At 41.2% G+C, this 27708-nt stretch overlaps 2 protein-coding genes across 2 annotated transcripts in view; one reads left to right on the top strand and one right to left on the bottom strand.

Moving 5' to 3' along the window:
* LOC132978695 (epidermal retinol dehydrogenase 2-like) overlaps nt 1–27708 on the bottom strand; it is a 489977-nt gene that overhangs the window by 216422 nt on the left and 245847 nt on the right. The window lies entirely within an intron of this gene.
* On the top strand, nt 328–27708 carry LOC132978692 (junctophilin-1-like). Its single transcript, XM_061043954.1, has 7 exons — nt 328–915; nt 11926–12685; nt 16929–17047; nt 17926–18189; nt 21380–21813; nt 23269–23365; nt 25356–27708. The coding sequence occupies exons 1-6, from the start codon at nt 537–539 to the stop codon at nt 23347–23349; spliced, it is 2037 nt and encodes a 678-aa protein (XP_060899937.1). The 5' UTR covers nt 328–536; the 3' UTR covers nt 23350–23365; nt 25356–27708.

Raw genomic sequence — 27708 nt, 5'->3', positions numbered from 1 at the left:
CTGCTCTTATTGTAAAATGTGGAAAATTTTAAAAATACAGAAAAACCCTTAGAAGGTGTGCCCTAGATACAGCTTACAGTAGCCTGTTATAATAATATATTGTACTGTATTATTGATAATACTATTACTATTGTGTGTCGAAACTTAGGCTATGTAGTAACATTATCACATTAAGTCAGAATCAAAGTCAGAATTTGTTTATTATAAGTCGATAATATTGGTCAAAGCGCTTCTGTTTATTTTGAAAAGCCCGCCCCGGAACTTCGTTGTTGTATCGTGATGATTGACAACTGACGTCAGCGGCTGCCTGTTGCGTCCTCACTGAGGAGGAGGAGGAGGAGGAGAGAGAGCAGCCGGACTGTGTTCATCAGTCAGCGGAGGACTGTGTAGCCGGCGGCCGCCTCTCTCCTCTCCCCTCCCGGCCCAGCTCTCTCATGATCCCGGTTGCGCCCGGCTGTTCCCGTTCACCCCCCCACTCACACAGACTGGACCTTACAGTCCCCCCCCCCTGCGGTGCTCCTACCCTCCGTGTCTGAATGACGGGCGGCCGGTTCGACTTTGACGATGGGGGGACGTACTGCGGGGGCTGGGAGGACGGTAAAGCCCACGGACACGGAGTGTGTACCGGACCCAAGGGCCAGGGGGAGTACTCCGGATCCTGGTGCAACGGCTTCGAGGTGGTGGGGGTCTACACCTGGCCCAGCGGGAACCTGTTCCAGGGCTACTGGGCGCAGGGGAAAAGGCACGGACTAGGTGTGGAGACTAAAGGGAGATGGATTTACCGGGGGGAGTGGACTCACGGCTTCAAGGGCCGGTACGGAGTCCGACATAGCCTGAACACACCGGCCAGGTACGAGGGCACCTGGAGCAATGGACTGCAGGACGGATACGGCGTGGAGACGTACGGGGACGGAGGTGAGGGGGCGGGGCTCTGTGTGTGAGTGTGTGTGTGTGAGTGTGTGTGTGTGTGTGTGTGTGTTTGTTTAAATTGTTAAAAGTTGGAATATTTTCTCTTATGTCTCCTATACGGAAGCCGTATGCTGACCAAAAAATTCTGGAAAAAAATACTTTACAGAGTTAAATAAGTGTATGGATGTATGTCATATTGGGGCTTCCGTAGTTACACACACACGCGCGCACACATACACACACACACACACACACACACACAGTCATAATAATAGTAGTCATATAGGCCTACTGTGTGATGTTGAACAAAAGGTGACCTGGTAACATGTGAACTGTGATTGGCTCACCTTGCTGTCTAAACACTGTGACAGGTGTTCTCCTGGAGACACCTGTTACCTGAGGTCACAGTGGATTAACCGCGCGCAAACATTAACACCTTCTCCTCACACAGAGATGTCAATCATCATGTGAGGCCTCTAGTTATCTACAATTTATTACTGAGATGTCATCTTATATGTGATTGGCTGAGGGACGAGGGACTGTGACATCATCACCGTCACGAAAATTAAAATAAAAACAAAAATAAATAAAACGGCCTTCCGTCTTTCACTGACGTGATGTTATGATATAAAGAGATGAGAGGAGACATTATGAAATAACATGTTATGAAATCAGAGTTACATAATGGAATAAAAGAGACACTATTCAAAACAAACTGGCGCGTAATTGAACGTGAAATTATAAAAAAAATAGGTTGGAAACTAAATTTAACCTTAAGATATTAAAGTGATGTTTTGAAATAAAAATTATTTTATGAAAAAAGTTAAGATTTAAAAATCATCTAATAAAAGCAATGAAGCCTTTTCATGTGTCAGTGAGAAATAAAGAGTGAGATTGTGAAATGAATGTAAAGCAGACAGGACTGAGATCATTCTGTAAGAAGTGATGTTAGTAAAATAAAATCAGCATGCAATTAAAAGAGACATCTTTTATTTATTTAATGCAGATATCAAAATTAAAAACATGCCAACAATAATAAAATTAAAAGTAAATTATGAAGAAATAGCTTGTATAAGTGACATAAGATAATAATATAATATATAAAGAGAATTGAACAAATTCACCTGATGAAATAAAAAGTGACACAAACTTTAAAGTGAAAATCAGGAGAAATAAAAATCAAAGCAGATTTCCTGTTAACCTAACTTAACTAAAAGACAAAAAATGTTCAATGACAATTTGTGCTTTAATTTGAGTTACATTTATTAACCTTTTAAAAATGTGAATGTGATCTAACATTGAACTTTGGAGGCCCACGCAGGTCTATCTGAACATGTATGTTGATAATCACAGCAGACTCTTTTTTCTATTTTCCCGTCAGAGATTATAAAGTATGTCGTCTTCTTGAGCAGGTTCTCTTGTTATGATTAGATCTCTGCTAAAGATAGAACTTTGTTATAATATTTGTTTAGTTTTTGTTAATGAGACGAGGTATTTTCCTTCACTGGGCGTCAAACCTGTCCGTCAAAATTTAAGCAGGAAAGAGGAGTGGTGTGTGTGTGTGTGTGTGTGCTGCCAGGCAGAAAGCAGGAGGGGCAGGTGTGTGTGTGTGTGTGGAGCAGAGCGACAGAGAGAGCTTGATCGGACGCGATAACGAGCGTTAACATGCTAACAATAGCCTGACTAAGCATCGAGTGTTTAAGGTCTGTATAGCAGTAAAATAGAAGTCATCTGTAGGAACATCTGTAGCTCCTCTCTTCTAAATATGAAGGGTAGAACTGAAAGTACCCTCACCAAACTGTCAGTGTTTTCATCTGTTTGAACTAGGACTAAGTTAAAAAGTGAAGCTCATGACAGTAACTGACTTGTTTTGGTGTCTGATAGCTCGCTGAGCTTCACGTGTCTGCATCATAACTGTGTTAGATCATGGCTGTAGTACACACAGGCCTCCATTCAACAAGTCAAATGTTCACATGCTGAGTGAGACAGCATCATTTATTTACAACAAATATTTTTTCTTATTTAGTGATACAATTGGGATTCATTTTGCAGCCCTAGTTTGAAGTAATAAAGTACTTCAGGTATTGACAGTGCAGTTATATGTTCCCTGTGAGTGTTTTAGGATTATATTTATTTTACAATTTGGCTAATTGAATAACTTTAAAGAAACGTTTTGACTAATTGTACTGAAAAAATGTTATGACTATTATATTTATACCAAGTTGTTGTAGACTAAAACTATCGAAGGTAAAAATGACTCAAATGTGGCTGAAACAAATAATTATTTTTGTCTAAAGTGTCAAACACTAAGTATTAATGTAACAGAGATTCTACAATAAACATTAGTAGGAAAGAGGGGAGAGTCATTGATATAAAAAAAAATACATTTAGCTAAAATAACGATCCTGATGGGAACACATGGGAAGATGTCAGTGGCACAGAGAGGAAAACAATATCTGAGGTATGATGCCATATTCTGCATTTTTAACAAATGTTGCATATAAAGTATGTTTTTTGTCTGTTAATCTAAAAGTCTGAGAAAAACTCTATTATCACGCATTGTTGTAAAGACTTATTTTTTTGAAACTTTCATTTGTCACAAATCTTCCTTGAAGGTGGAGTCAGTAACACTGTTCGTTGCAGCTTGTAAACAAAAGGTTTAAACTCAGCCCCTCCTCCTGGGCTCATCAACACACATCAAGCACTCACTGCAGGACGTAGTGTGTATGTTTACTGCTCTTACCTATGGCCTGTCCCCTTGATGTTTCCCCTTCGCTATTTTATTTTTTTAATACACGTCTGTCATATTTGCTAGTTTGAATCGCGTCCAATTGCGGAATTGTATCCACTGCTAAACTCACCTGAGCGCTGTCATTGGCTGGCGGAGAGCGGAGACACACCAGCTCCCCGTCCAGAATGGTCCAGAGTCAAACAACACAAAACAAACTATGAAAAACCAGTCAGAGGACAGGGTCTCTACAGACACTGTCACCACCACACATACAGTATATGGAGGCCCATAGGTGATAACTGAGCAACATTACATTTGTTTAATCCCACTGACTCTATCTTTTTTGTTAATTACTGCGAAAACGGCTAACTGACCTAATCCAACAGAGCATAGGGTTGTTATGATACCAGAATTTTAAACCTTAAAAATATTCTTGTAAAAATCAAACAACATTGATACTGTTTGAAAAAAAGAAGCCTGAGGCACTCCAAAGTGGGTCATTTCTGATTTTAAATGATAAGACATTGCATGGAAACCTCTGTATACAAGCAAGATGCCAATATTTTTGTACAATTTACAGTGCTCTCTCTGTCTCTCTCTCTCTGTCTCTGTCTCTCTTTCTCGCTCTCTCTCTCTCTGTGTCTCTCTCTCTCTCTCTCTCTCTCTCGCACAGTGCAGCTTTTGGTTAAAAAATGTCTGTAGAGCTGCAGTTTCTTTCAATGCTCTGCTGCTTTTGATGATATCATTCGATCATTAAAATAAAAATAAAAAACACGTATATAAGGATTAAAGTAGTACTATAAACTACTTTTGTACTTTTACAGTTGTTAGCTGGTTAGTTGAGGTATAAAAGTTGTCAGGTGGGAGTTATTCCAGTCACAGAAGAAATAAAACTAGGCACAGTGAACAGCAGCAGTTTTAGTAGTTAGTGTATAGTATAATTATGTTAATAATGCATACATGCCATTTCAAGTGCTTCACATTATGTTACTTCAACAATTTTGATCATGAAAGGAACAAAAAACAACAGAAAAACAATAAAACACAACACTTCAAAACTGTTACAACCAAAGGTCATTTTGATTCAGAGATTTTTAAGCTTGCATTTTAAAGCATTTATGGACACAAAAAAAAGTGTACATGTAAACACAATCACCTTTATTTTCAGTCAGACTCGTGTGATGACATGTCGATGGGTCAGAGGACCTGAGAGATGTTCAGGTGGTGCGGGAGATGAGCAGAGGTATACACAGGTGACTGGTCATGCAGGGCAATAAGAGAGTGATAATGTTTTATTATTGTTATAAGGAAATTCTTGGTCTGCTTCCTCACTATCTTTGTGTTTTTATCATGCATAAAAGTACCTGACAGTATTCTTTGTGTTCTTAGGACCCCTTTATGCTCTCTGGTCCAAACGCTGGAACAGAAATTGGGAAACGGGCTTATGGGTATTCTGCACCCTCAGCCTGGAATCGGTTGCAAAACGACTTAAAACTCAAGCAGCTGTTGCCCTTAAATGTAAATCTAAAATGAAAGACATAGTAGCAGATTCTATACGATGTCAATGTTTTTAGCTCGACTTCTTGAACTCCTGACTACCAGATTTGACTTAGATGGTTCTCTTTTAAAAAAAGACGTTCTTAATCTCATTGGGACCATCCTGGCTAAATAACGGTTTAATAAAAAAATTAATTAATGTTATTTAATCTGACCTGCTGGACCGAGGTCAGTGTTTAGAAGATCTATGCAGACTTTCTGAGGCAGATAAAGAGGGATCTGCAGTAAACCAGTTAGATACAAAAGCTTGAATGTTTTTCTAAACAAATGGCTTAAAGTGTTGATCAGAAAACATAACCTGATAAAATATGACAGTTCTGAGGTTTAACGCCACAGCTCAACAAAAAGATCGAACGGACTTACGAACATGAAAGCTCTGCTGGCCCATGCTATGCTAGCTGATGCTATGCTAGCTGATGCAGTTATGAGGATTTCTGTTGTATCAGGGTTTATCTAAACATGTCATTACTCCAGTTCTTATTGGCAGTCAGACAGATGTGAAAAACATGTTTGTCAGTGTCATCAGCCTTAATAGACCGGTACAGCTGAGTATCATCGGCGTAACATGACACTGTATTACCACTGTAGGAGCCATCAATGGTATTTTAACAACATTTGACATTTCTGTATATGTATGATATGTATATGTATGATATGTATATGTATATGTATGATTATGTATAAACCCACTCAGTTGTTCAGTCTTCGGTCCCTTGTCTGTCAGGAGTTTGTATTCACACTGAGGCTGAGCGCTTTCAGGCCTGCTGCAGGTCAGAACAGTGTGCAGGAGGGTCCTTTTTAATCTCAGTCAGAGGAACAACTTGTAACTTGGAAGAAGACTCTGCTCCCCCTCTCACCATGCTGTCCCATATTTGTCCCCCCAAACACCTCCAACCCCCCCCCCCCCCCTTCTGTAGCCCTGCAGAGCTCAGTCAGAAGTGTGGAAGGAGTCTACCTTGAGAAAATGTTGGAGAGATTAAAAAGTATAATACAACAATACATAATTATCCAAACAGATCAACATTATGTGTTGATATGGGGATATGAGAATATGACGTTGAAATTTGAAGTTAAAATGCATGCTGGTGTATGTGAAGGTTTAGTGGAGCTACTTTTACTCTGTTGGTTACTTGAAACCAGTTCAGCCTCAGGCCTCTCTCCTATAATTAACTCTGCTCTGCACCTTAATGTGGCAGTAATTAATCCATCTCACCACGTCAATCTTAACCAATGCTTTAAAATCACAATGTCAATCTTTATCAATGCTTTAAGACCACCATGTCAATCTTGGCCAATGCTTTAAAATCCCCATGTCAAACTTTACTAATGCTTTAAAATCACCATGTAAATCTTTGTTTTGAACAAACAGTTTTGAAATATTTTGACACTACACCAAATAAAAACCCCTCTCGACCACCCTCACTCGTCCACAGCCTACTGCCTGCCAGTCAGTTCTCAGGGCACAATACCAACTTTACAACTTTACCCAGCTTCGGAAATGCCCAGTATTACTTACCTGTCTGACCAGTACAAACTAAGTTAAGCCAACAAGATTCCAGCAGACCCTCAGCACCCCCTTAGGTCTGAGTATGAACTCTAGTTATCGTACATCAGGGCTCAGGTACAGAAGGCCCAGGGTGAAGACTGAGGCGTCACATCCTTTTTTACCAAACAGCATTCAGCTGCTCAAAGGCTCTGATTATTTATTAACTCGGCTCAAATGTATTAACCGTGTCACAAAAGCAATCACTCCCAATCAGTAGGTTATGGTCTTAAACCTTCAATTTGACTATCCAGGTCAGCTGTGCAGCTTGCTATTGCTACAGAGGCTTTACATGTTTCACCATGCTGTCTCACCAGGTGGGATTTGTCTTGATGCTGTTGTACTTAGTTGCTTTTCTATAGAGCATACAGACATGCAGACAAAGTGTTTCTTCCTCATATTAAGTCAAAATGACATGGATTTAGTTTTTTTAAAACGTTTTGTTATTTTTCTGTTGAGGACAACAAGGACTGTGTTTTTTTCACAGGTACCAAAAAGTCTGTTGGCGATCTATTGCCTTCACCTTTAAGAGCTCTAGTTAAAGAATCTGTCTTTACTTAGAGCTACTAACCATGAAGAGATGAGACAAGAAAGATCTCTTTCAGTTGATGGATGTAGGTGTGTTAGAGTTCGCTAACTTTGGCATCCAGACCCCAGCAAGAGGTCACAAGCTGATTTTTCTGTAATGTCCTGATTTCTGTCTGCTGTGTTTGAAGAGTGTTTCTGCCAAAGCTCTACCCAATGCATGCGTTCATTACTGTTTAGCTGTGAAAGAAAATTGAAAGAAAAGTTACCACCAAATAAGATGATCATCAGTTTTGAAGTCAAACGTTTTCTGCTGCGAGCTTCTTAAGGGTCTGAGTCTATTTACGGCTTTCTCTGTGCTGGCAGCTCCCACGACCTCGGCTTCAGAGCTCTTCTTATTGATGCTAACTGTTGCTAGGTTACAAAAGTTGACTCTTACTTCCCTAGTGACCATTAGGTGTATTTTAAATAGCTCCATGTGCTGAATATTTTACTTAATGCAAGGAAATGTCACCAAGAACACATAACAATGTAAATTATTTTTTTCCTGGCTTCAGTAGCAGCTCATGACCTGGCAACTGTTCCCTCCAAAAGATGAGTCAGATTAGTTTCTTCTTTGTTGTTGACCATGCTGATTTCAGAAGTCGGTAAGGAAGTAGTGACGTTGAATGGTTGTAACTGAGAGCGCTGTGAATGCAGCATGTTTTTAAAAACACTGAATGGCGTTAGTTTTATTCAGAAAATGGGCACTGCCAGTGCACAAAACAGTGTTAATGGAAACAAGGCCTTCATTTTCAGATTTTAAGGTTTTTTGCGTTTCGTCATTTTATCTCAAAGTGAGGAGTCTTTGTGTTTTGTACTTCTGATTAGTCAAATGGCACAGATTGGTGTATTCAGATTTAACACTGACTAAATAAAATGGATTGTTAAAATAATCAGAAGTTTCACCAAACATGAAGACTAACATGTCTCGCAGTCCATCTTCAGTCCATAACTTTTCTCCTTGCTGGTTTTGAATCCAGAATCTAGCTCTCTGAGTGTGTTCAGATTTAGGTGGAGGTGGGGGGTGTCGGAAGAGAGTGGGAAGGGGGCTTACACCATACTAAGATCTCTGCTGGAGTTATGTTTGGCCGTCCTGCAGACTTCCCAGTGTCTCAAGTTACCTCCATCTTTTAAAATAGCACATTCTCACATTCTCCAGCTGAAGGCTTCAGGGCTCCTAACCAGGCCACAAAGCTAACTGTTTTATCACTGCTGCTGCCGTCACATTCACTAATGTGTCCAAATATGTCCGAGGTGTCAGAATACCTGCAGACTGCAGGTCACAGGTGTCAGGCTAGACGCTAGGGGGACGACTGGTCACTGGTTCAGTCCGTAGGGAAGCTTCAAAGAAGATTGATCTCGTTAAAATTCAATGAAGAAGAAGCTAATGAAGGGCTAGGGGGAATAATGAACTGTACAACATTATGAAGAAATGAACCTTAAAAAAAAGAAAACCAAGCTCTTGCACAGTGTCCTCATTGTATGAATATATTGGCAATGTTTGTGTACCAATATGTTGCCATATTTGTGCAAGAAATGACCCATTATTGGTGCCTATGACTTTTTTGCAGTGGTATAGAAACCTGTATTATAATTGTCTGGAAGTTTAAAAATGTGGAGATTCTTATCTTCTGAGATTTTAAATTGATTCATAACTTCCAAAAATCGATCAAGCTCTTTAACTCAGTAGAATGCCAAATGGAGCATCAAGAAATTGAGACACCCAAAGATTCCCAGCCCTCATAACCCCTTCATTTTTTTAAAATAGATCTTACAGCCTATCATACATCAGCAGAATTAAACACAGCACAAGCGTGCACATCAAAGTACACAAATTACCTTCTGCAGAGCATTGTTTGGTAAGGATGGATTTCTTCTGGAAGTAGGAGCACCAAACAACAGTTTGGAGAACGTATCTTTGTGGTCTGAATATCTCACATGTGAAAATGCACCAATTAATGAGCTCTGTTCATGTGTCGTTGGTTGGTACCACTTGAAACAGGAAAAACATTGAATCTTTTCCATGTCATGAAGAAGTTCCACGTCACAGATTCAATATATTTCTTTAAAGATTGTCGGAGACTGAAACATGCAGCTAACGACTTTCAATTCATTTAAAGAGGAGGATACATCAGTGGATAGTTTGATATAAAACTGCTGATTCTTAATGTGGAAGCAAGTTGAGGCAAAGGTAGCAGCAGCTCAGCTGGCAGCCCCCTCTCATCTCAATAACACCTCCATCCAGTATCAAGAAGAAGATATACTTTATTAATCCCATGAGGGGAAATTCTATTTTACACTCTGTTGTTGAACATGCTACACACACACAGGCTGAAATACACACACATGTTCAAACAGGATCATATAGACATGCACTAATGGAGAGATGAGTGAGGGGGCTGCCCACAGAGAGCACTCCTGAGCTGGTGGGTGTTAGGTGCCTTGCTCAAGGGCGACTCAACAGTGCTCAGGAAGTGAACTGGCACCTCTCCAGCTACCAATTTCCAGACGTGGTCCGCAACTTGAATCGGTGACCGTCCGGTTCCCAATCCAAGTCCACAGACTGAGCTGCTGCTGCCCCAACTTACTCTTGAAGTACTTAGAAGAACCCACTGAGATGGTTTTCACCAATAATATGTGTATTATTGGTCCTTTTAATATTCCGTTGAGAATTCAAAATCAAAGTAATAGAACAATTTGTTGATTCCTTTATTAATCTAATGCTAAAAACAAATATCAATTTGTTTTTCGTGTATTTATTTTTTTGTTTGGATCATAAAATGGAAGTGAAAACCTCCTGCGCTGTGTGACTGTGTGACCCGGTGTTGTACTGAGACAATCATGCTGAGTGGTGCTTTCAGGAGTGCACATGGCTCATTGTGATGTGGCATTGTGAGCGTTAATCAGTGATGAGAAATGATTGACATATCATGTTATCAACACTTGTCCTAAATGCTTTTTACACTCAGTAGAAGAAACTTTAGTTGATTGATAAACAGTAAAGTCTGTTGTGTTTGTAAATGCATAAAAGTTGAAAAACTCAAGTAAATTGAATCGGGCTTCCGAGAACCCTTTAATGTTAGAGTTGACTCAGAACCCATCCAGAGGCTCTTTATATAAAACTGTTTTACCTACAGTGACCCACCTCTCCGAGGGTGCTACAAAGAGTCGGTGCATTTTTCAGATGAGGGAAAATGTTATTGAATTCCATATCATTTTGAGCCAAGAGATTTTTAAAAAACATGTCACAATAACCAATGTGTTAATGGAGAAAACATTCTGACATTTAATGACATAAAAACATTTAAACTCTTGGAACAGTGACTCTCCAAAAGACGTCTTTAAAGATGTTTTGGCCCCGAAACAACTGAAGAAGTCTTTTTACTTAAAGTGTTGTTTGGCTCAAAGGGGTTCTAAAGGAGCCATTGATGTCATGATTAGAGCAGTGGTGGAACCAGGGGTTGGCCAGGGCCACCATTGTAATCTGATTGGCCATCCCAAAATCCCAAATTCGGATTTGGAATTGTTCTTGTGTTATAATCAACTGTTCAGGCTGTGTTGCAGCAGGCTGATAGTATCTTTCTTTGTATTTCAATGCAGCAGATTTCAATGTTCCCACTTTGTTGTGTTACTTTTTAAAGTTTAAAATATGTAATTAACAGTAATTTAATATGGTGTGAACATTAAACGTTAGTGGTTGAAGTAGATATGATACGACAGGAAGGGTGAATAAATGCGATTTGTGTGTTGGAGCCAAGCAGCAACCTCCGGTGCTGGAAAATGAAGCCGATGCAGAAGTGTGAAATCTGGCAGTTTGTCGAGGGTCCGCTTGAGACTGGCTGCAGAAGAAATCACAGACACACCCCATTCACAAAATCTCTTTTTACAGCTGAAATGAACATGTTTACAGCCTGGTTCAAGTAGAAAATTGGTCTGATTGGCTAATGTCTCAGGGGATCAGGGGGTGATTTTGTTGTGGTAACTCATCCGTTTGGATTTTATGAAGGATAGGTTATTCACGATAAGGCGAGTAGCTGACCTCATTGACAGGCGGGCACGATGTAACGGTTTGTCAAGAAGCCTAAGACCCGCCTCAGTCTGTCATTAGGTTGACTGAGAGTAGGCTGAGACCGCATTTCCTGTGTGGCGTCCGCCATCGATGGGCTTCCAAAGCGCCCTGAAGTTACAGATGGGTGACATCCCTCAGGCTTCGCCCATTTACATTTACAGTCATGCCCTCCCCAGTCAATGAGTCTGGCTCCACCTCTGCATTAGCAGAAATGTTCCATACCTCTATACATTCTAATACCACATAATTAAAATCCTAAATCCAGCGTTATTTTAATGGTCAACAGTATCAGACACTTTAAAGATCTTATGTGATACATGTCAGTCATAAGTCAACATATATGAAACGTTGCCAATGAATTTTTACAATTTAACAGTGTGCAGGTAATTAAAAAAACAAGATATTATCCAATATTGGGTGTCTGGTACTTTTTGTTGCCATGGTAACACAAGAGGTAAACAATATAATTTGAGTTTTATGTGTATTGTATCGAAGTTTAAAGTTGGTATCTTAACGCTGTGACTTGTTTCCCTTGTGTTGTTGCTGTAGGTACGTACCAGGGTCAGTGGACCGGTGGGATGCGTCATGGCTACGGTGTCCGTCAGAGTGTGCCGTATGGTATGGCCTCGGTCATCCGCTCCCCTCTGCGGACGTCCCTGGCGTCCCTGCGCAGTGAGCAGAGTAACGGCACGGTGCTGCGTGACAGCCTGTCCGACAGTCCTGCCGGGACACGTGGAGGCTTCGTACTCAACTTCCACTCTGACGGAGACGGCTCAGAGAAGAAGAAGGGTCTTTTCCGCCGTGGCTCTCTTTTCGGTAGCCTCCAGCGACTCCGTAAATCAGACTCCCGCTCCTCCATTTCCAGCAAACGCAGCTCGGCGCACAGCGACACAAACATGAGCCGCATCAGCTCCAGTGACGCCAACTCCACCATCAGCTTTGGAGACGGAGACACGGGCGATGACTACCTCCCCCTGGAGGACAATGTGGACGCCACCACCACCGAGTCCTACATGGGCGAATGGAAGAACGACAAGCGCTGTGGCTTCGGTGTCTCAGAGCGCACCAACGGCATGAAGTACGAAGGCGAGTGGTTGAACAATAAGCGCCACGGCTACGGATGCACAATCTTTCCTGATGGCACGAAGGAGGAGGGGAAGTACAAGAACAACGTGCTGGCCCGGGGCATCAGGAAGCAGCTGATCCCGCTGAAAAACAACAAGACCAAACAGAAGGTGGATCGAGCCATCGAGGGAGCCGTGAGAGCCGCGGCCATCGCCAGAACCAAAGTGGAGATCGCCATCTCCAGGTAACAACACTGCTGGGCGTACATGTGTGTGACTTTTATAATAAACCAGAGTTTGCATAAAGAATGGGCCGCACAGGTATTGTAGAGCAGTAAAGCCAAAAGACTTAGAGCTCCCCCTGCTGACTGGCTGCAGAACAGGTCATAAGCTCCGCCTCCTCCATGTTAACAGATGAGACATGGGTCAAACTAACTTCTCAAACCTGGTTTCTGTCATTAAAGTTAGTTGTTGTCAGACTGCTTTGATAGATTTTTATTATTTATTTGATGCAATGAAAGGGGGTATAAGATAATGATTGACAGCTCTGTTGACAAATGAGGCTCCTTCAGCGCTGTGTGCGGCAGTTTATCAAGGTAGAGGAGGAACAGCCAATAAAACATATACACAAGTGCTTCTGTACCTCTCAAGGGACACATTATTTAAAAAGGCATATTACAAACAGAACAGTCTGTTGCACCCCGTCAGCTGTGAGCAGGAATAGTGATGTCTGGAAGTACCTTATCAACAGGCAGGGGACTTTTATTTTGAAGGGGGGAAAGAGAAGCGCTGTGCTTACTGTTGAGGTATGATGGTGATGGCTCAATAAATGTACGACCATCTTGTTCATTCTACTGAGCCTCTACTCATGTTTTCTTTATATTTATTCCGTTTAGTTGAACTAAAAATCCTCGCTTAACTTACCATCACCATTTGAAGAACTGATGAGCAGCACACCACAGAACTTCCTTCATGCTTAGACATGTATTTGTGGATATTAACATAAAAACACAACCAGTTAAAGTCATTAGTAACATGAGTGTGCAGAGGAGGAAAGCCAAGTTTACACCCTTTAATGTATGAAGAGACAGAGCTGGAGACAAACTCACCTGAAACACACAGGTGGTGTTCAGATGTCTTTAAATGACTGTTTTTAAATAATATCAATATGTTGTTATTCATAACTTTAAGTGTGTCTCACTGAACAACTGTGCATGAACTCAACAGGCCAGGGGAGAATTCTGTACAGGTACTTTAAATACCTGCAGCATGGGTGAGGTAGAGAGAGCGAGAGAGAGAGAGAGAGAGAGGAGTTTTTGTTGAGGAGTAGATTGTCGAGTGTGTATTTGCATAAGTTTGGTAGAAAGTGAGTGCATTCACAAGTGTAGGCGTGTGTGTGTGTGTGTGTGTGTGTGTGTGTGTGTGTGTGTGTGTGTGTGTGTGTGTGTGTGTGCGTCAGAAGTAGTGCCTGTCTAAATTAGTCTGGGGAGGAGGACGCTTATCAACAGCTGACAGGAATACAGTCTCACACACACATACACACACAGCTGACGTGTGTGTGTATGTGTGAGTGTGTATGTGTGAGTGTGTGTGTGTGTGTGTGTGTATGTGTGAGTGTGTGTGTGTGTGTGTGTGTGTGTGTGTACTCTGATGACACGGTGACCTTTACACTGCTGCTTTTATGTTTGTCGTTTGTTGGTTGTGTTGTTGATTGATTTCACTGAAGAGTGTTGCTGTTGTTTATAACGTTGCGTCGTCGTGTTGTCTGTTGCCATGGGAACAGTCAAGCGGAACATCCTTGTGTTAATGTGTGAACTGTGTAAACACCACAAACTGTGAAACCTGAGTTTGTGAGAATGCTTCAGGAACTATCTTACATTTAGAACCGTCAGATTCACACGGAGGTTGAAGTCATTTTTAACACAGCAAAGATGTGGCCGCTGGAATCGTTACTCAACTCAATCAATACTCATATTTATCTCCCGTGCTGTTCCCAAAGGAGAGAAAGAGACAGAGTGGAGCCTCCATGGTTGATAATCGTGGCAGGATGAAGTCAGTAATGGATGAAATAAGGTGGATAATTAAAGACGGGGAATGTCAGTAGAGCAAGTAGCAACCCCTGCTGTTCAACAATGAAGCCAAGCGAGTGTCCTTTTGTGGCTGGCTGCAAAACCAATGCACCCCCATTAGGTCTCAAATTAGAATGTCCATGTTGACAGCAAAAAATAAAGAAGTGTACAGCCAAAGAACAATGTTGGTCTCTTTAGCTAATTTATTTTTTTCTATAACATCTATCAAAAGGTTAATTTTTGTATGACTCTTCCCTTTTGATTCTATTATTAAGGCTGAGGGCGGGCTCGTTGTACTGTAGCTGTTCGGCAGGAGGTTCAAACCCCTTCTCAGCTCTGTTTCTAGATTGATCTAAAGTTAGAGGTAGCATTTCCAATATGCAGACTCAACATCAGCAGGCTTCATAACTCCTGATGACGTCACTGAGACTATACGTCCATGTTCTATACAGTCTGTGGTGTTTTACAGACTCTACATTGTGTGTGTGTGTGTGTGTGTGTGTGTGTGTGTGTGTGTGTGTGTGTGGGGGGGGGGGGGGATTAAACTTGTTTTAAAATTGACTGTTGTTTGTGAAAATGTATTTCACAGCTTTTCACTCTTCACATGGTTATTTTGTCCAAAAATCCCCCAAAAAACGTCCAACGGTGAGGCAGCCGACCAGTTTTTTTTTAAGAAATGCTTCAAAACTTTGAACTGATTAGCAAACATAGTTGCATATTTATGGATAGTTGATCAACTATTTGGTGAAGCAGCTGACAGCACACGTGGGAAACCCAACAGGGATAATCTGTAAACTGCTCCTAACAGGTTTCACATGTTATCAGACGTGTTGTTGCACATATTAAATTGTGTGTTTTTAATGACGGGTTGTTGCAGCTCAAATGATCACTTTCATTAGAGCTCCGTATGGAACAGGTCAGTGCAGATCTGTTTCTGTTTGATGTGTTGTTGTTTTTATCTGATGTCGTGTTGAATTGAACTTTACCTGTAGCAAGAACCACGCCACAACCATATGTGTTTTAGATAGTTAATGATACATCATATGAATGATGAGACAGATGAATATATGTTGAGATAATGATTATGATGAGAAGAGGATGCTGTCAGCTGGCTGCTCTGGGAGGATGGACTGACTGCAGGGCAGAGGGAGACTCGGGATGGGGGGTTCCCTCTCAAGCGTAACTCTGTATGAAATCACAGCCCAGACTGTGCCTAAAGTTAGACAAATGAGATGAAGAGATTAGGAAGGAGGGTGAATGGATGAGAGGAAGGAAAGGGAGGGTGGGTTGAAGAACTGAGACAAACAGGGTGGAGTGGGATGGCTCAGTATAAGTCGGCTTGTCACGTGATTAAAGGTGTGGTCCTGCTCCCGAACCTGAGTTAATATATGAACTTCAACATGACTCTAGTAAAAATAAAACTACATTGATACTTGTTTGATACCACTGCAATAAAAATAGAAGTGTAAGGCGTTGTTTATTCATTGTTTTTAATCACCAGATATTGAGGGCAACTTGTTACTGAATCGTTTCCAACATATTTGTTCTATCAAGACGGTCCTCTCTCTGTTTCTCTCACAGCAGCTTCTGCTTTAAAAATATGATCTGTAGTTTTTATAAAGCTTCTGTACGTTTTGTTACTGTTGATCATTCTAATAACAGATTGTTTGAAACACTTACAGTACAGAACATTTTTATGACATTAGTACTTATTTTAAGATCTAATAATCTGCTGTTCATTAGTTCATTTTGAAGTGACATGCCTTCATGTAATGCTTACATGTCTGTCTCTGTAGACATACTGACATATTGACTTGATGATTCAGCTGAGGCCTGTGTGGAGGATCTGATTGGATGACAGTCAGTTAAACACAGAGCTCTGTTGGATCATGAACTCTGGGGTCAGCAGTCGGATTGAAAATAAATCTGTACTCTGTGGGGTCAGGATTTAATCTAAAGGTTCATAAATGGTATGTATTCAGAGTCTTTTTCACACATGCACTGCTGAATAATTAGAGAAACCATCGGTACATTCTGCCCCTGAAATCTACCCGAGTTTGTTATTGACACGTGTCCCTAACAGCGTGAAGTTTTCCCTGTCGGATGGGGCGAGACTCTGACAATATAATGACAGTGAAGTGTAATTATTAACAATTCAAACAATAATAGAAATGAATGTACTGGCGCGCAGAAAAGACGAATGATGCAGCTTTATCATGTGCACGATGATCATCACCCTCGGTTTTCACATTAGCTCACCCCGACTTCACACGCATATTTTATTATTGGGCTGGAGGACAAAGTGTCAGTTTGTGTTCACACATGGAGCTCACCTCGACAACAGCAGGAGTTTTGTGCATGTGTGAAAACAACTCTAATGTGTGTGTGTGTATGTGTATGTGTGTGTGTGTGTTTGTAGGACGTCACACGCCCGGGCCAAAGGCGAGGCTGCAGACCAGGCTGCGCATTCGGCTATTCAGGACTCAGATATCGCTCGAGTTGTAGCCAGAGAGCTGTCCCCCTCCTTCCACCAGCCAGGTAACAACAACAACAACAACAACAACAACAACAACAACAACAAAACACAACAAAAACACACACACGTCTTACTGAATTATTGACATATAATGTGGGTTTTTTATAAAAAACAGACATTAAAACACAGAAAAAATAACATTAACATTTGTTAAATGCTAAAGCTAACCATATTAGCATTAGCATTTAATAGCCTCTGATATATTACAGAAGACAAAACAACTAATATATGCTAACCTTTTGACGGATGCACAATATTTGAAAATATGAATAAAGACTAACAACGCGGTCATCAAGGAGGTACCGCACAGAGAATGGTCACACATCAAACCTTAGTTAAATAAATAGTAAACAATAACAAATAAACATCATGCTGTAAGAAGACTTCAAACTAGAGATTGAGACCATGAACTGACATTTTTTTTACTGGGGAATAAATCAACTGAGAAGTAGAAAAACATTCTGACTGCTTTTTATAACCAGTGAAGTCGCCCCCTGCTGACCATAAGAAAGAATGCAGGTTTAAGGCACTTCTGCATGAACCTCATATACAGTGTGCTGTAGAAAGAAGACATCTCTACTTTTAGTTTGAACTGAACGCTTCGGGTTTTAACTTCCTCTGACAAAGTGGTGGGGCAGCAGATTGAACAAACAAAAACAAAACAACACACCGTCTGCGAACACACTGAGGCAGCCATCTTTGAGGCAATCATGAATATGAACAAAAGGGCAGCTATTGTGATGAGTCCTTTGTAATGACATAATTTATATGATGGACACGACAATGACATTCAGATCCAAAGTTTGAATGAACCAGAGTTCTGTTGTACTGTTGGCTTGTTGGTCCTTTAAATCAAACATCCACTTTTCTGTGTTTTCAGGCCCTGACTACATCCGACAGAAGTACAACGAGCCTGTGGAGGTGAAGGAGGTTGTGGAGGAGAAGAAGAAGTCTCCATCAGGGAGCCCTCATTTCTACAGGAAAGGCACAACGCCTGACCAGTCCCCCACTCCGAGTGCAGCTCCCAGCCCCACTCCATCGCCCGCACCTGTTCAGAAGTCTTTCTTCAGCAGTAAAACTACGGCCAGCGTCGCTCCTGCTGCCAAAGAGAACAAAGCCCCGACAGCCGAGTCTCTGACGACAGGTAAGATGTGACGGACAGGATGAGACATCCTTTAGCTTTAACATGATGACCCGGATAGTTCATGTGAAAGAGTTTGTACCTGCAGGCCTAACCCTGTTTGACTATAAAGCAGTAAGATTGTTACTGTACAGTTCTGGGTGAAATGTCAGTTTGCTCTCTGTTCCTGTATTTATTCCTCCATTAGGTAAAACTTTTGCTATATAGATGAAAGCAGAAAAATGAGTAAACAGCAGGAGCTGCTTGGTAAGTACAGCCTCACTTCTGGAAAGTGTAGGACATTGGTTGAAATGTAAATAAAAACAAAATGTGATTATTTACAATACATTCAAACCACACTCAGTATTTTGTTTCTTGCAGAAAGTGTTGCACTTTTTTTCCAACACAGTCTTTGAGTTTGAATCCCCTCCCCATCTTTACCTCAGACAGACTCTGCCTCTCTGGGACGCTCTTTTTATACCCAATCATGTTACAAACCTGTTGACAGAGTGAACCTGATTAATTGTGAGATGGTCAATCAGTTGTGTGTTTTTTTTTAAGAATAAGAACTATAACTTTTCTAGTCTTTTGTTGACAATCTCCCACCTTTTTTTTTTATTAGTTTCTGGAATCACATTTAAAATGGGAATTCAGTTGTTGTTGTTTTTTAAAAAAAAAAGACATTTCTCAGTTTCAACATTTTACATGTTGTATTTCTGTCAAAGTTATTTTTTGCGGGGGGGGGGAGGACAATTATGTCTTAATTAGACAGAACAGCTGAAGACAGACAGGAGCAAGCGAGTGCTGCACTGGGTCAAAAAAGGTAGAGGAGTCAGGTGCTCTTTAAGAACAGGGGACAGAAGTCAAATAGCTCATGCATAAATTACTGTCTAGATTACAAACACAGTTTAGTGTGAAGAGAGGCGGTCTAAACTGAAAGTCCGAGGCTGATGCAGTATAAAAATCCTTTATTAAACAGCCCTGTGTATTTATGTTTTGACTCAACTGAGACTTCGTCAGGACAAGAGACAGGAAATGTTGGGAGGAGAGCGTGTGGGATGACATCCAGCAAAGGGCTGAGGTCAAATGTGAATCTGTGGCAATTAGGACCAGGACTTTAGCCTCCATACATTTGACAAGCAACATAATCGCTTGGCTACTGGGTCCCTCTTTGTGCTAGTTCAATTCAATATGTGGTGCAGGGCTTTGAAAGACATCACATTCTGTTTTTATTACATTTGAACATTTTAAAGTATATATATATATACGTATACATATCAATAAATAAATACACATGTTAGGGTGGATGTGTCTCAGTGTTACAGCTGAACATTTCCTCAACTAAAAGGTCATGGGTTCGATCCCAGAGTTCTGCAGCCACATGTCGAAGTGTCCTTGGGAAAGACCCTAAGCTCCCAGGGTGTGCGCTGGTTTTTAAATTTACATTGACATATTTGACATTGTGTGCATACAGACTTAACCAGAAAGACTTTTTGGTCCCTGAACATCTGTGAATCAGAGGACAGTCCTTATCGAGGTCCATTAGTCACCAGAGGGAACACTTGAAAACCCCTCTTTAGCCGCAGAGCGTTCTGCTAAAGCTAAGACATGATTCATTTACATTGTTTTTATCTTTTCTTGGTGGAGTTCCCTTGAAGAAAGACAAATGTTAAGCACACAGAGCTATTTTAAACAGACCTAACGGTCATCACAGAGGGAAGCAGAAGTAACTTTGGTAACCTAGCAACAGTAAGCGATGATGAGAAGCACCCTGAAACTGAGGTTGTGGGCGCTGCTAGCACAAAGAAAGCTGTTAATGGAAGCCAGCCCTCGTTCTGAGTCGGTGTTTGTTTATTGTTAATCATATCCAGTTTGAGTTGTATTATACAACTGGGGCTCCCATGTCTCTTTATAAGAAGCCACTGTGACATCACCTGTTGGCAGGTTGATTACTGGCTCGAAGGTTCAGGCGTTTGGGCTGTTGTGATCTTGTTTATCAGGAGCCAGGAGTGAACACATTTTGATAGAAGAGCCGATACATTCCTCTTTATTAGACATTATATAGAGTAAAGTGGTTAAGAACAGTTGTAGAGTAAATAGTAAGGCAACATTTTTGGACCAATTTCAGCTTTTTTTTTCAGGCTCAAAATGAGGTGGTGGGTGAACCTTTCTAACTTTGCAACATTAGGAATTCAAATAAGTGTGCAATTGAAAAAAGGACAAAACTCACATTCAAATGTTTTCATGTAAATATTAAAAATGTGGTACTTCCTGCATGAAGGTCAAATTTCTCACAGATAAGTGAAAGTTATCATTCACATGGCGTCCGGTGATGAAAATGAAAGACACAGAGAGAAGTTTACTTCTTCTCCTCAGCAGTTTACTCACATTACAGAAGTATAAATCAGCCACATTATCAATTTTTTACTGCATTTAGAAACTTTTTTTTGCAATTTTTCACTTTTGATTTGTATCTTTTTTTAAACTATCCCCAGGATTGATATACCGTTGTTTTGTTTTTTTCAAAGTCAAGCTGATTCTCCTGGATGTAATTATCAACCCTTCATCTCTCTTTATGCCTTGTGAATGTTATTTATGGCAATAACTAGTTTTGACTTGTATTTATCCATTTGTTATCAACGTCATTGTTTCTATTGTACTTTTACAATATATCATCAGCTACAAAGTCTTGTGAAACCTCTGGTCCAGCTCCATATTCTGGACCTGAGAAGCCCTCAAGGGTCCATTTCACCTACGCAAAGCTCTCCTGAAAATGTTCAGACATTAACCATAATACCAAATCTGTTGACCCAGACATTAAACTGACTCTAACTTGGCAGAACAAGTCTGTGTCATGTCAGATTTAGTATTGTGTCAACAGATCAGAAAACTGTCACCATAAAGTGGCAAGTCCTCCTCCTTGGCCTGCAAATCATGCCGAGGCGTCAGCTGTAGTCTAAATCAAACAGTGTTTCCAGGAGTGGAGAAAAGATCTCACAAGATCTCTCTCCATACTTTCACCGATATAATTTTGTCAAACAGCTTAGTTCACACCCTCAAGAGCAGTTGGAGGTTTGGTATCTTGCCAAACATGCAAACAAGAGGAGGAGGATCAAACCACCAACTCTGAGATTATTGGAGAACTTGCTCCATCTCCTGATCCAAAGCTCAAGCTAAGTTAACTGCTTCTCCTCTACTCTCTTCTGTTCGTCAGGCATAACAAAGGCAGCATCAAAACTTTCTCTCAGACAGGAAGTGAGGCAACTGGAGGCACCACCACCAGTCAAACCCGCTGTTCCCACCACAACCACCAGCAGTTACCCCAGCAACGGGCAGATTCACTCCCAGTACCACGGTTACTATGTCAAGGCTGATGTCAAGGCTCTGCCACCAGAAGACCCAATCGGTGTGGAGGATGATTTCCACCCTTCAAGCCTCGCGCGCCTGCCGCCAGCTGCCAAACCGATTCTGGCACCAGCACTAAAACCTCTGCCAGCCCGGAGCCCTTCACCAGCTCCGCCCAAAGAGTCCTCAAAAGCACCAGAGCCCCCCAAGCCAAAAAGACAGGAGTCAACCAAACCAAAGAGCCTTGCAGAAACCAAGAAAGCTAGCATGGACATAGCTCCTGAAATATTAGAAGAAGAGTCGGTGAGTTAGATTGTTTTTGTCACAGTTTTGTTTTTAACTTGCCGGTTTGAGAGAATCAATGTTCTTGTCTGTGAAGGTATAATTTAAAAACGCAACTGGACTTGATGTTCTTGAAGTTCTTCTTCAACTCAGTCCATAAACCTCCAAGTATCAACGTGCAGTTGGCTAAGCGCCAGTTGGTATCAAACCAACATTCATGGCAGAGGTACCACCTGGTGTCCTAGTTCTCTCTGGGCAGGGAGGTCTGATGAACACACATGTCTATGATGGTGCACGATTCATTAATCACCAGGTACAATGTCTGATAATCTTAACGACATCATAACTCCAGGCCTCCAATGGTGCAAGATGCTAGGCTCTTACAGTTGAACCACAGATGAACTGGATGGCCTCACCCGGATCCTGTGTTGAACAGTTTACATTTTTCAATAATAAGAAACTAAACTTTCACAGTATTCTGATGGTTTGGAACATTTTTGGATGTGCTTTAATAAAGGTTGTGTGTGTTAAGTGGACTAAAAGATTAAACGTCATCAACCTTGTTAGTCCGCATCAGTCTGTTATGCTGTTAATGCAGCCACCCGCCACTAGCTGGGGCTGTAGCTCCTCTTGATCTACCACACTGATGTAAACCATCACAGTGAATCGAAAGCATCTCGTAGGAGCAGTGCGGTTTGTCAGTGTTTTGATCTAGAAAATGCAGATAAAGTTGTATGTTGGCTGTTTAAGTAGGAAATTAGCATATAAGGCGGAGCAATGTGTGACCATGTCCAGTACAGGCTTGTGGGGCGGCTGTGGCTCAGTTGGTGGAGTCGGTCGTCTCTCAACCGGAAGGTTGGGGGTTCGATCCCACAGCTCCTGCAGCTACATGTCCGATGTGTCCTTGGGCAAGACACTTAACCCCAAGTTGCTACCGCTGCTTCATCTGTGGCATGTGAATGTGTATGAATGGATTAGTTCATACTTATGGTCACTTTACATCTGCCATCAGTTTGTGAAAAGGTGTGAATGGGTAGGTGTGACAAGTGCTTGTGTGACATGCAGTGTAAAAGTGCTTTGAGTAGCCTGAAGCTTTACAAGCTCAATTCCATTTACCATTTTTATGTTAACCTGCAATGACGGCTAGTGCTAATTTTGGAGAGTTTTCTGGGTGTTTTCTTAGAATTAGACTAGTCTCAGACTGTTGGTTTTTTCACCAACTACATCTTTATCCTGAGAAGGATGTACTACTGTGATGCTTTTTTTCTGCAAACCAAAAACACTTTAGCCTTATTTTTTTTAACAATATTTGGTATTTTCTGGATGCTGGTTGAGCAGCTTTATCCTAGCTTGATGAGTCAGTTTTGTGCTTGGTGCGAATGAGGGTCATTCATACAGCCATGTAGTAAAACTAAGTACACATAAACAAACATGGACATAATAATAATCTAACAAATGTTTCTTCTTCTTTCACAGGGCCCTAACTCTATCTTGGTGGCTTTGGTGATGCTGTTGAATGTAGGTCTAGCAATCATTTTTGTCCACTTCCTCACCTGACCAAATCTTAACTCAGGTAAGATTATTCATAAAGAACTGCTTATTGTGTTGGTATACAAGTGAAAAATTACCCAGAATGATGTGCATAATTAAAATAGCACATCAAAATCTATCACGTTTGGATGTTTTGTATTTATACTCTGTTTCCAAAGGCCCATCTAGGGACGGGAAGTGCAAATTAGCTAAGGCTATAAATGCTGAAGTGTGTGGCAACGGTTTATTTGTGCCATACTTGTCCCTACACAAATAAACATGAAATAAGACCTAACCCCTGGCATTAGTGATTTGGGGGAGTCTTGGTTGGTAGCCTCAGACATTACTGACCCACAATACCATCAGTGATGGTGATTGACTTACCTTGGACTAGAGTCCCAAGTTAGGCAGTTAATGATCAGCATGATGTTTGTGACATTGAAGAGTCTTCTGTCCGTTATCTTTATTGTCTGTGTATGGGATGGATTTGCAGGACTTTCCAAATAGAACAGATGTTGCTAATTTGGAGTAGATTACAAAAAGAGCAGTGGGAGTAAACTGGTGTTGAGTCACAAGCTCCAGAGGTCATTCAGGTTCTTCCAAAACTGTGAGAAGGAAAAAACATTGGATGTCGTGTGGGTGAGACAGTTTGTCTTGAAAAAGGTGTTCCAGTTGGTGGGAGCGTTGAACCAGAGAGAGCTCATGGAGGGAACTGTCCTGACAGACTAAAATCAATATGCATTGGAAGGATAAAGCCATTGATAAGAAGGGCGAGAATAACGAATGATGCAAGGGGAAAAGTAACGGGAGATTATAATGCTGATATGGTTAAACTTTCAGTTGGGAGTGAAACCTAAAGCCCATGTCCCACCAAGCAGTCTGGTTTGGTTCAGTATGGTTTGGTACAGTTTAGCACAGTAAACACGGATCTTGCTTGTGTTTCCACAGCCAACTGTACCCTTACTTGGTAGGCTGGATGTAAGCCAGATGATAATAGCAGTGTCAGCGACATTATAAATTAAACGAAAAAGAAGAATGCAACACAGTAGACAAAACAAAAGATTCTTTCAACCAATCAACGGACTGCAGTGTGTTTAGCTCCACCCTTTAGGGTCGGATCGGTACACTTGGCACCCCAACAGAAGGGTAGCAAAAATGAAGGACGGTACATCGGTTATTTTGGTACTATTCTTAACTTTTGACAGTGGAAACGCCTATAAATGCGTACCAGTCTGTACCGGACTGATTGGTGGAAACTGGCCTTAAATGTAATAACACTGATTCTGTGACACTCTAAAGATGGTGAGGAGCTCTCTGTTTTCTCTGCATAATCTCACACACTGTAGTCAATGTAACTACACCAGTCATGACCCTATCTTTGCATGTTTGATGAGGTTGACAGCATGGTTGATGATCGTTATGTATAGGAAGACATTTTTTATTGGAATCAAGCTACTAATGCTTAATGGTCTAAAAGGCCTTCTTTGACTTATTTCTTTGGTAAGTGGTCTATGGCTTCTGGATTGTGTAATTTAAGATTTTAAAACTTCTAAAGAATTTATGAACTTGTATTCATTGTCTGAGTTTGTGTCATTTAATATGGTTTAATATTTAGAAAAGTTGGCCCTTCTCTTTCAAATTACAGAGTTATTTCCTTAAGTTTTGATAGAGGTTGAAAATCCACACTGCTTTGATTTTTAACCCAGTGCTTTTCTTTGACCCATTAATCAGCCTTGTTCCATTAGTAACTGTCACTTTACCTGTCAGCGTCCCCGCTCTCTATTGGCCCTATGCAACCGTAGACCGAGTCTTCAAACAGAAGACGTCAGAAATAGATTTCTCTCTTCTTACTGAGGTGTCTCCCAGCTTAACTGACTGTGACATATGACTCACCTATCTTAGAATCCAGGTTCTATTTTCATTTCTGTGATTTAATGTACAGAAATGTTTGTGACATGGTTGCATATACCCGATCGTCCTTCTACATTATATTGAAATACTGTCCCTAATCCCCAACTCTTCTTGCCTTGCAGTGGACTCATCCAAACAAGGAGTCGCTAACTCTCCGTCAGCCAAAGGGGCCTTTTCAAAAAATGCCGCCAGTCAAACGGCAGACACCAGCAGGACAGAGGACTGAAAATAGAACGGAGGAGGACGAGGAGGACGAGGAGGAGGAGGAGGAGAAGGAAAAGGAGGAGTGAAGGGAGAAAACACAGTGAGGAGAGAGAAGGAAAAAGCAGAGAGCGAGAAAGATGAAACTTCCACCATCAACCACCCGACCCCCCCTTGGGTGCCTGAGTTGGACCTGATTGGACTGGCGATGATTTGTGACTCCACTCAGAGTGCAGTGACAGCTGAAGCAAGCAGTCGCTGTTTTGAAAAAAAGGCCCCCCCCGAGCCCCTCCATCATGGGTGGAAAAAACAGGAGGCCTGCAGAGGAGAGTGAATGGGAGTGAGTGTGAGACGTGCCCATAAATGCCTGTAATGTGTGTGTGCTCATCCAACTGTTCAGCTCGTTTGGAAGCTTTGAAATGCTGCAATAAAAAGCTTGTGCGTCGTCCAGCTGAGTGGAAGAAAATTTGTTTCCTAAACGATCCACCAGGAGAAAACAAGAGACAGGGTTTTTGATTATTTAGTCTTGGAAAAGTGATTATTGATCTTCAGTTTCACTGTCGTTGGTCACAGGATTCATTCAGCTCCACTTACAGTATGAAGAACACATGTGCAATCAGAGAGGTTACATAAAACATTATGAACTGCAGTGCACTTTAATTGAACTGTTCAGCAGATCACTCACACCAATCAATGCCTTCCTGCTGCCGTCTGCTGCACAGTGTGTCCGGTAAAAACAAAACGCTTCTGCTTCATGTGAGCGCAGTTTGTAAAGAAGGACCTTTTGTTCAATTTTGCTTTTTTCTTCTCAACTTTTTCTCTTACATAAAAATCCACACAAACCCGTTTGGACAGAGGCCAAGCCTGTGCATATCTCAGTGTGAGTGTTTGAGTGTGTGTGTGTGTGTGTGTGTGTGTGTGTGTGTGTGTGTGTGTGTGTGTGTGTGTGTGTGTGTGTGTGTGTGTGTGTGTGTGTGTGTGTGTGTGTGTGTGGGTGGGTGGGCGGCGGGTGTACTGGATATGTTCGTAGATGCACTTTGAGCTGATGGAAGCCAACAGCTGCCTTACCGTTTTACAGAGTGACGTGTTGGTGGGTGAGAAGGGCCGGGGCAGGAATGTTCTCCCTCTGCCATGTCCTGGGAGAGCGGCTCTATTTATACCCGTCTGTCTATCGATCTGCTCAGATCTGTTTTTATCTCTCTGCTCGCTGCTTTATGCACCACTTCAGCTGGCTTTCACTCCAGAGTGATGGAGAGAAAAGCTACATTTAGATCTGTTGAGAGAGTATTTTTGAAGAGAATGGATGTTGTTTAGGAACTACAGTTTGTATTTTTTTTAAGGTTTATCTTGTTTTCAATCATGATCTGACAAGCAACGAAAATAATTTAACACCAGCTAATGTCATTTAGCTGTTATAATACAGAGTATGACAGCTCTAGTTACATTTAAGAGTTAAAACATTTAAACACACACCCTGATTTGTGACAATGCGATAAATCCCTCCTGGCTAACTGTTTGAACATGCACATTTCAACATTTTAAGCTAGCTGCTGCTGTAAATATTCTTCTGATGGCTGACTGTAATTAGCATGTAAAGCACCGCTGTCACTTTAAAACTCCTACTTGGAGTTTTACCCCTCTGACAGATTCAGTCTGAGTGATGCTATCTAGGCTAATACAGGCTAGCTTGAGAGCTAAATCCTTGGCTGTTTAAGCTAGCTCTGTAGAGCAGCAGCTGGCTCCTTTGATACTTGGTTACCGTGTTTGGAAGTCGTTGCTCCGACTTTAAGTGAAGATACTGTGTTTTATTTCTCTTTAGTGATCTAGGTCACACTGTGGACAGCAGCCTTTACATGTGAACAACAATTGAGATATATATTAATTCTTTAAAATTTAAAAAATGTACTTTCATTAGCCGTTTCTCAAAATTATTCTAGCTCAGCAGCTTACCTGGCAGAGACAATCGTGACTGGATGTTTTGTGGTGCATTAATTTATTGATGAGGCAGATTTTAATTGCAGATATTGGCCCTGTGTATATAGTGTGTGTGATTATTGAAGTGTGTGACGATGTGAAGGTGTTTCTGTGACAGTGATGTTGAGCAGGAGACAGACGGAGACATATGGCTGCTGCTGTTTGTATTTAACCTACATTTGTTCATGATTGTCACATTGAGTTTAAGTCATCAACATTTTTAATACTTTTTTAATACCATGGGGTTTAAAATGAGACAATACATTTTTTTCAACAATCAATAGATTTAAAAAGTGATGA

This window comes from Labrus mixtus, chromosome 8 (assembly GCF_963584025.1).
Source record: "Labrus mixtus chromosome 8, fLabMix1.1, whole genome shotgun sequence".
In the NCBI taxonomy this organism is placed as follows: Eukaryota; Metazoa; Chordata; class Actinopteri; order Labriformes; family Labridae; genus Labrus; species Labrus mixtus.
Note: the sequence above shows the minus strand (reverse complement) of the source record. Positions and strands in the feature narration are given on the sequence as shown.